Genomic DNA, 9,788 nt, shown 5'->3' with positions numbered 1-9,788 from the left:
GTGAACGAAGAGTATGCGTCGAAGGGGGAACGGGTTTGGTCGTGAAGGCGAGTGAATTTGGTATGGCTATCCCGGTATGGTACCAGGACGCGACTGTAACAAGCGTAACAAACTTGGCTAAAAATCGGATAATCACCCATCCAGATATTAACCCGAAAGTAATTGTTGCTTCAACCCCTCATTTCGTCGGAAAATGATGTTAAAAAGGTTGTGAACAAAATATCTTCAAGATACGGTTTTCCGTAAAGCGATGAATTTGGTATGCTATCACCTGGTATGGTCCAAGGACGCGACTGTAACAATTTGGGTAAAAAGCGGATAGTCCACCCATCCTGATATTAACAAAGTCATTGTGTGCTTATATTCTTCTTGGATTCTTTGTCTTCTTACTCTATTTCTCCTTGTTTTCCAACATACTTCATACAAAGTCACATTCAGCAGCTGGAGTCTACTCTCATACTTCCTCTTCATACGCCACGTCTCTGCAGGCATATGGTGATATATAGGACAAAATATCTGTGAAAGAGTGCTCTCTTACATTTCCAGAGGTAACGGCAGGACTCCATTATCAGCATCTTGGACCTTTCCTTCTATTTATTTCTTTGTTGATGGAGCCTGTCGTTCCAAAATGATACTGCTCAAGTACTTGAAATGATGGTCTACTTGCTTTTAATGTTGGTTCCGTTCATACACAACAGCTCCTCTAGAGACTGTCTTCACACACTTAAGTTACCACTTACTTCACTCTTCTCAGCACTAAATTTCACAATCCATATTCATTTGCCATCAGTTACCCATTTGTGATTTGGGCCCTTGAAGTTCTTCTCTATTGTTCCCGCCCATTCAAAATATGTCATCCGCAAACAGCATGAATTTAATTCTTTATTGCTCCTTCAATCACATGCTTGTACTCCTCTTCTTGGTATCTCACCTCATTAACCAACGATAAAGAGCAATGGGGCTCTGTACCCCCCTCGCCTGATGTAAAGCCAGTATCAATATAAAATGTGTCAGTCACTCCCATGTTGGGTCTTCACTTTGCTACATGTTCTGTCTTCACGTAGCAATATTTTTTCTTATTGTAGTGTTTTTCCCATTCTTCCAAACCATATCTTCCTTTACATTCTCTCCAAGTATTATCAAGTTTTCTTTCTATTACTTAATGTGTCAATACATTCTTCAATTTTATTTTGATTGTATGATGTTTACAAGTTCCATTTTACGGTTTGCTCTTGTTGTCGGTTATTTTTCTTGTTGTAGATATTGCATCGTTATCTTGTTTGGCCTCTATCTATTCGAATGATGTTGCTAAAGCTAACTAATGTTTTTATGCATGGGTTTCAGATGTCCAACTCACACAAACATCGGTATAAAAATGCTGTTCTGGCTCTCAAGAGGTTGAGAAGAAGACGAGAAGAAGGAAGGCATACAACTGAGGAAACAAAAAAGAGATGAACAAGTATCAAAAAGAAGATTTGTCAATGTGCCAGATGTAATTCTAGATGATGATGGTCCATGCAGGTAAATTCGTATACTATCCACATTTATAGATAGAATGGAATAACCCTGTCTTCCAATGCCAGAATGAGACTGGACCTTACTTACTTATGCGGCAAATTCCTTTTAGTCCCACAGTTTAAACTAGGCTTTATGTATTTTGGAGCAAGGTGGGTGTTTATGAACACTACTAAGAACAGAGCTGAAGATATCCTTTTCTTCTTCATACAGAGGTTTTACTTTTCTAGTGGTGGTCTTTTCAAGACACATTTTTCTCCAATGAGGTATCTAAGTATATCAGCTATTCAATTTCATTGCATAAAATGATTCAATTTCATTATAACCCAAACCCACCTAATGAATAAATGTATTCTTATTACGGGTCAGGTGTTTCCTAGTGCAAACATAATCACCTCCAGAAATGGTTCAAGCTCCTTTACAGCGACAATGTTCCAAGATCAACTGGATGCCACACAAAAGTTTAAGAAAGCTTCTCGTCAGTAACTCAAACCCTCCTATAGATGATGTGATTTCGAACTGGCATTCTGTAACCCCGATTTAGTCGCTTTCTCAAAGAGAGTAGTACTTGTCTACTATTTACAAAGTTAAAAACATAGTTTGACTTCTTTGATTTAGTTTACTGCTTTTGATATTCATATACTAAGTTCAATCCGCGAGGCCTATGGCAAACTTGTAGAAAGCATGGCGAACTGTAGATAATTATGACCAAAAATCAAACATAATTCTATAGTGCTTGTAGAGAATGTAGATCTTTCAAAGCAATGTGTTAATCCTACTTTGAATATACATATATAATTATGATGACTGTTGATTGTTACTGAGTACTAACTTGTTGATTTTTTTCTCCTCTCTGTATAAGTTTGAAGCAGCTTGGGCACTAACCAACATAGCATCGGGCACGTCCATGCAGACTCGTATGGTCATTGATGCGGGGGCCGTGCCTGTATTCATTCAGCTTCTTCTATCGCCACATGAAGATGTACAAGAGCAAGCAGTGTGGGCTTTGGGCAATATAGCAGGTGACTCACCCGAGTGTCGAGACCATGTCCCTGGACAACAATATCCTGTATCCTCTCATAGAGTAAGTGGTCCTAGTGCTGTTAGTTGTAAAGTGTTCCGGTGGATTTCTTCAATATTTTTTCAGCTCCTATAAGGCCTATTCAGCTAACAATCTGTTAAGTTCCATTTGATTTGTATAGGCTTAACAGGGCTATTAATTTAACACTGTTAACAGGCTGTTTAGGAGTTCAAAAGAAGGTTGTAAGAACCACCCTTAGACTTGTTATCCAGGGCATTGGGGTTGTAAGTAGTTTGTGTGCAAAAAAAATGCAAGCTAGTCAGTCCTTCAGACTTGCCTACAAGCTAATGTCACATGTACACAGCTACACAGGTCATTTGCAGTTCTACTTGACCAATGTAAAAAAGCATTCCTTTGCCTTGAATAACACCCAAACCATTCCTTTGGAACCCTCTCTTCTTTAGTATTAACCTATTAACTCAAACTCGACTTTGATTTTTACCTGCCTATTTTTTGTTTGAATTTTGATACATTTTTCCCCATTTTATGTTTATTTCCAGACTTCTGAGTAAACCAAAGAATCGTCTCTCCATGGTTCGAAACTCTGTCTGGGTTCTGTCCAACCTTTGTCGGGGCAAAACACCACCGCCTGACTTTGCCAAGGTAATGAATGGGAAGAAAGTTGTTTTTCGATATTGATACATCTTTATCATAATTAGCACATAGAAAGAAAACTCCTAATGAGCTTTTGGGCTACTGGGGTTCCATAGATGCTCTTCTTTCAAGTTATTTATTTTTATGTATTTATTCTATATATTTCTCTTTCTTTTATTGTTATATTCAATCCCTTCAAATCTATGAATTAATTTAATTTCATAATATCATTTTACTTGATTGGTATATGTATGTACTGTGTCAATGGGCAACTCAAATACCTAGGGCAGTTCATCAGTGTGAATAAATTATAGTTTCTGTTACTCACTTACTACTTAATAATAATTATAATAATAGTATACTCTTGAGTGGAAGGTAACCACTAGGCGAGGTTAACGCCGGAGTCGTTCTCTACCACCTAACCCTTAGAGCTCCATTATTATGTGGTCAAATTCTCAAATAAATGAGGATAAAATTCCATGCCTCGGCTGGGATGGAACCCGCGCCCTCCTTTTTACCAGGCGAGCGTCTTGACAACTACGCCACCGAGGCAGGCTAGGAGTTTTTACTTTCTCCGTTGTTTGTTTCCAGGTGGCTCCAGCTCTAGCGTGTTTGTCCCGTCTGTTGTTCCACGCAGACCCTGACGTCCTAGCCGATGCATGCTGGGCAATCTCCTACCTCAGTGACGGTCCTAATGAGAAGATACAAGCTGTTATTGACGCGGGAGTGTGTAGACGTTTGGTTGAGTTACTCATGTGAGTATTAAGAAATAGAATATACATTGTGTTCATAAAGTCCCAGGCCACCCTTTTACTGTTCACCCTGGGAAGCTGAAATTTTGCATGCAGCCCTTGATTATGATAAAGAATTTTGGGAGGTACTCAGAATTTTGGAGGACCCCCCAGGGGCGGCCTCAGAGGGACCAACTTTAAAATCTTAAATGAGAACACCCTATTTGTGATACGGCATATCAAAAGCCTTAAAAAACGTAGTACTTTGGTACAAGTTTGAGCTCGGTCCAACTATCGCGGCCGGAGTTATGGCCTATGCAAAGTTTGATTTTTCCATGTTCTCTCGCCAATAGGGGGAGCACCAAAAATAGGAAATTCATATCGATTGGTGATTTGTGCTTCAAATAGGTTTCACTAGTGTTTCACATTGAAATTCAGTCCCAAAAATAAAATTTAGAAACATCCATTTTCACTCCCAAAGGCCATCAGGCCCAAAGTCTAAATTTCATTTTTTACTTACTAAACTAAATTTATTTCTCTTCCCAGGCATGATCAGCATAAGGTAGTATCAGCAGCTTTGCGCGCAGTAGGCAATATAGTCACGGGCGATGATCAGCAAACCCAGGTCATTCTCAATTGTTCCGCTCTCATGTGTTTGCTGCATCTGATCCAGTCACCCAAGGAAAGCATTAGGAAAGAAGCTTGCTGGGCAGTGTCCAATATTACCGCCGGTAAGTCTTTTTCTTTTCCACACCTTTTTTAATGACAAAGAGCTAGTTGAAATACCTACCTACTCAGTCGTCTTTTTTTATGAAAATTTTCAATATTCACCAAAGTGACAAAAAGTGTTCCAAGCCAAAAAGTTCGTTTTCACTTCACAATAATTTGCACTTTCGTAGGAATTTCGTATTTGATTCGTTGATTGGAAAGGAGTATCATGAAATGTCCGTCTTTTTAATCGACCTTTAAAATTTTAACAACCTTTTTCTATCATGTGTTTGCTGCATCTGATCCAGTCACCCAAGGAAAGCATTAGGAAAGAAGCTTGCTGGGCAGTGTCCAATATTACCGCCGGTAAGCTTTTTTCTTTTCCACACCTTTTTTAATGACAAAAAGCTAGTGGAAATCACCAAAGTGACAAAAAGTGACATTTGTACTTTCGTAGGTAATTTCGTATTTGATTCGTTGAAATTAGACGCAAAAAGATGATTTGTAAATTGGAAAGGACTATCATGGAATGTCCGTCTTTTTAATCGACCTTTAAAATTTTAACATCCTTTTTCATTTTTTTTTTTCTTTCCAAGATTAGTGTTTAATCGCTGTTTTTATTGCGTAGTATTAAAACAACTACTACATTAGACTCTATTCTGTGGTATTGATTTGTTTTTAGGAAACCGACAGCAAATTCAAGCCGTTATTGACGCCAATATTTTCCCCTCGCTCATCGAAATCCTACAAAAGGCCGAATTCAAGACCAGGAAAGAGGCCGCCTGGGCAATTACCAACGCAACATCGGGGGGTACCCCGGATCAAATTAGATACCTTATCCAGCAGGTAAGAATTCAGATATGTTTTACTATGCATCCTCTATGTGTTCACTTTATTTTGTGTACCTACCTTTCTTTTATGTGTAACTTTGTATGTTGTTGGAAAATAATTGGAAAAAGAGATGTTATATCAGTTGAGATTCGTATTGTTGAAAATAATTGGGGAAAAAGATGTTACATTTAAGATTTATGTCTAAGCCAGCGCGTTGGTGGCATGGGACGCATTTTCGTACGTCAAAAATGGATCAGATCAGATTTATGAGAGTATTTGATCATTCCATGGGGTGTCTTACGAAATAGTGTTGAATGAATCCAAACTGCTGCTTTTTTGCTTAAATCAAAATTTTTTACACCAATGACATGCACATCATATTCCCTAGGACTGAACTGAAGATAGAATTTTGTTCAATTTACGACTAGCACTAGAGAAATTTTCGTATATAAAATTGACCATTTTAGCGATGCTGGTGACTGAACTTCATACTAGTCCTATTTCTTCGTTCAGTCCTAAGCATACCCCCATGTCTCTTCACAGGGCTGTATCGAGCCGTTCTGCGAGCTCCTCACGCTACTTGACGCCAAAATCATTCAAGTGGCGCTCAATGGTCTGGAGAATATTCTCAAGCTGGGGGAAGAAGAAGCCAAACAGACCGGATCTGTCAATCCATACGTTGTGTTGATCGAAGAGTGCTACGGACTGGATAAAATCGAGTTCCTCCAATCGCACGAAAACATCGAGATCTATCAGAAAGCGTTTGACATTATCGAGCACTATTTCGGTTCGGAAGAGGAAGACACGCGTGTGGCCCCGTGCGTCACGCATGACGCATCTGGTGCTCAGGAGTTCACGTTTGCCGGCGCGACACAAGGCGGGGCCTGTGATAGTACCACTATGTTGGCAGGCGGGGGCGGTGGGTTTAACTTCTAGGCGGGAGGAAGTTGTGTGACCAGGGCCGTATTCCCCTCGCCCCCCCCAAATACGACCCTGTGTGACCGCGGACTTTGGACCGAGTGAGCCACTTGACTAAGGACACGGAAGGTTCTCTTCTCCCAGGTATACTCCTGATAAGTTAGATCGTTTTGTGAAATACGGGACGAAGGCTCTCTTCTCCCAGGTATACTCACGATAAATTAGATCGTTTTTTGACAGGCTTCCGAAGAGTTTCCCTTTATCTTGAATATGACAATGACATTATTCCTTATTTAAACGGGATGCAAATACTTTTGACGTGAAATATAAAATTATCTATTGGACATTAAAAGTTTTTCAGTAAAATAAAATAATATGTCATACTTGGCTCATATTTTTAAAAGGCGTGACCTCTACCGCACTCCTTCAACTTAAAAAGTAAATTATAGTGGTCTTCGGTAACGAAATGGTTAAAGCGCTCGCCTAGTAAACGGAAAGGTGCTGGTTCAAATCCCAGCCGAGGTATGGATGTTCATCGTCTTCTGTTTGAGATTGGAAACGCAAACTTACGACTAGGTAGAAGTCAATACTTTTGGTATTACCCTCACACAGTTTCTATTCGTGATATTACTATTCCACCGAATTGAAATTAGTTGAATCGACCGTTTTGTTCAATTTCTTCTGTAGGTATACGAGATTCTTTTGTTACATTTCTCAGACTTACTATAAATTGTGAAGATGTGATAGGGCAACCCATTCTGCGAAATTGACTTTTTGACTTGACTGAGAATTATTGACGAGGTATTTAGGGTACCCATTACCCATGCTCTTTCGGTTTAAAGTCAGGCTTGGTTTTTCTGATATGTCTTTTTGACATAGCAAGAGGCATAGCTTGCAAATTGTATCGTTGTCTTCTAGGTATAAGTCTCTTATACGTATCAAATATTTTTTGATTTTGCCATTTTCCCCCCCTTACGAGGTAGTAAAATATGATTATTATACAGAAAGGAGAGGCAATTAAACGAGAAACTCATCATGATACCTATTTATTTTATGCCCAAAAAAATAGTCAACACGAAAAGTGTATTCTTAAGTGAAGTACCTAACATAAAATTTTGATTTTTTTTTTCTTTTGAAAGCAACTGAGTATAAATTTTTTTGTTTTTCCCTTCCCCCCCCCCCCCCTTACGAGGTAGTAAAATATGATTATTATACACAAAGGAGAGGCAATTAAACGAGAAACTTATCATGATACCTATTTATTTTATGCCCCAAAAAATAGTCAACACGAAAAGTGTATTCTTAAGTGAAGTACCTAACATAAAATTTTGATTTTTTTTTTCTTTTGAAAGCAACTGAGTATAATCAAGCAACAATAGTTTATTTATCATTCATGATTAAATACAATTTATTATACTCCACACTCGAGTGCTTAGTGAAAACAAACTCTGATTTATTTCTTTTTTGTTAATTTTTCTACTTTCCATTTTTTTATATATATAAATCGATGTAGATTGGTTTAACAGGATACCGCAGGTTCAAATCCCAGCTGAAGCAGAAATCTGTCTTCAATTGTTTCAAGTTTTTCTGCTTCTTCCACTCATTTATCTGTGGGAGTTATTATTTGTTAGTCTTTTTACTTTCTTTTTTTGTACTTTTCTAGTGCTCAAGATTGATGTGTAGATAGGTCATTTTTTTTTAAATTATTATAAATTGAGCAAATTTTTCAGTTTTCAAGAAAGACATTTGAAGAAATCCTCAAAGAAAACACGATCATGGCTTTTCACCACGCTTATCACAATTGACAATTCAAGCCCAATGTTCTTGATAGTTTCACGAACAACTTTATATCGTCTCTCAGTACGAGAGTAAACTCTGACTCATTCGCTTCGACCCTTCCTCCGGGGAAAAAAACATATTTCGATACGAGAATTTTTTGGCAAAATTTTGGACGAGAATATTTTGCGATATTTCCAAATGTTGTAAATTTGAGGGTTGAATTGTTCGGGTTTTCACGTGAAAGTTGCTGGATTGAAGGGGTGTTCTCCAGAAAACACCGAAAATGAATTTGAAAATCTTCGTCATTTTCCTTGGTAAGTTGAACTTTTTTCGGGTTTTGTTTGCATCTTGTTTTCTAACTTGTAAAACCAATGTCCTTTTCCCTTTAAACATTGCTTGATTGTTTGATTTTCACCTTTACTTCCATGTGTTGTACTGTTGTACTTTTTATTAACATGCATGTGCTATTTTCAAGAATCATTTAACGTATGTACCTACTTGTTGTAGTTTGCAATTCATTTAAAATGCATATGTTATTCTCTTTTTATAGTGATACCCAGTCATGAAATTAATGAGAAATTCTACCCAATCACTAATACCTAATTAGGTATTCTTCTGGATTTGTTAAGAATCTATTGTAATCTTTGATTATATTATTATTATTGTCAATAAACATTTTACAATCAGTCTCACGAGACTGTCTGTAGTCGAAACGGTCGAAAAGGGCATCAGACGAAACGGTTTGGGTTATGCCATTTACAAAACTCCGTTCGAACACTCAAGTGATCCATGGGGAACAAGTGCAATCAACATAGTAAGGCTTCTGCTAAGGCCAGCCACTCACTATCAGGTAGACCGGACAGGCACACCTCATCAGATCCACCTGTCAGGTCTACCTGATATTGAGTGGCTGGCCTAAGGTGTGACATGAAGATTTCTAATGCTCTCTGAAGCGTGTGCAGGTAGATTCTAGTCATATGCGAACTTCTAGATTCCTAATAGTGTATACTGTCAGTGTTAGAATTGTCATGATTATGATGTGGGTGTTGAAAATAAGTAACATCGTCATCGTATACCGGGTAGTTAAAAAAAAAAAAAAATGGACTTTAAACACACAAACAAACACTCGGAGTAAGAAATAAGTATCCAAAAAACATATAACGGTAAGCAATAATGTCAAATTAAACACACAGTAAAAATAATAAAAAGACTTTGGAACTCACCATTGGGGACTCTGTAGTTCTAAGCCCAGGAGCTATAGGTAATATGTAATAAAATTTATACTTATCTTTGGTAATTTAGAAAGCCAAAAGTCATATCTTTAATATAACTGCTAACAAATTATCATTTATTTGTCAGAAACAGTATACAGTTATTTATACAGTTATTCTGTTCGAAAATTGCTCAATTTTGCGGACTGAATGCTCAATTAATTTTCTACCAGGAAGTTATAAAGTTATTCATATTAAAAAAGCTAGTCATTCAAATTCAGACAATGTTCAAAGTCTCTTTGTTTTGTTGTCACCCGGTAAAAGTTGCGTCTGAGTAGATTCCAGAAGATCTGACTTAATAAAATTGAAATGAATTTGCGTAGGAACGAAACTATGAATTAGTCGGATGTACTATTTGAG

General features: G+C 37.7%; 1 protein-coding gene across 1 annotated transcript; it reads left to right on the top strand.

Moving 5' to 3' along the window:
• Positions 1-2,458: 2,458 nt before the first annotated feature.
• LOC103520676 (importin subunit alpha-6) lies at positions 2,459-7,350 on the top strand. Its single transcript, XM_017448591.2, has 6 exons — positions 2,459-2,599; positions 3,097-3,199; positions 3,782-3,945; positions 4,468-4,652; positions 5,312-5,475; positions 6,004-7,350. The coding sequence occupies exons 1-6, from the start codon at positions 2,562-2,564 to the stop codon at positions 6,394-6,396; spliced, it is 1,047 nt and encodes a 348-aa protein (XP_017304080.1). The 5' UTR covers positions 2,459-2,561; the 3' UTR covers positions 6,397-7,350.
• The last annotated feature ends 2,438 nt before the right edge of the window (positions 7,351-9,788 follow it).

This window comes from Diaphorina citri, unplaced genomic scaffold, assembly GCF_000475195.1.
Source record: "Diaphorina citri unplaced genomic scaffold, Diaci psyllid genome assembly version 1.1 scaffold3919, whole genome shotgun sequence".
Classification (NCBI taxonomy): Eukaryota; Metazoa; Arthropoda; class Insecta; order Hemiptera; family Psyllidae; genus Diaphorina; species Diaphorina citri.
The sequence above is the reverse complement of the archived record's forward strand: the minus strand, read 5'-3'. Positions and strand labels throughout refer to the sequence as shown.

What these genes read in the sequence shown, in the direction of transcription:
- LOC103520676 (XM_017448591.2), top strand. Translation starts at nt 2,562, where the DNA reads ATGTCCCTGGACAACAATATCCTGTATCCTCTCATAGA. An exon ending in CACCGCCTGACTTTGCCAAG is followed by an intron (nt 3,200 to 3,781) that starts GTAATGAATGGG and finishes GTTTGTTTCCAG; the next exon opens with GTGGCTCCAGCTCTAGCGTG. An exon ending in TTAGATACCTTATCCAGCAG is followed by an intron (nt 5,476 to 6,003) that starts GTAAGAATTCAG and finishes GTCTCTTCACAG; the next exon opens with GGCTGTATCGAGCCGTTCTG.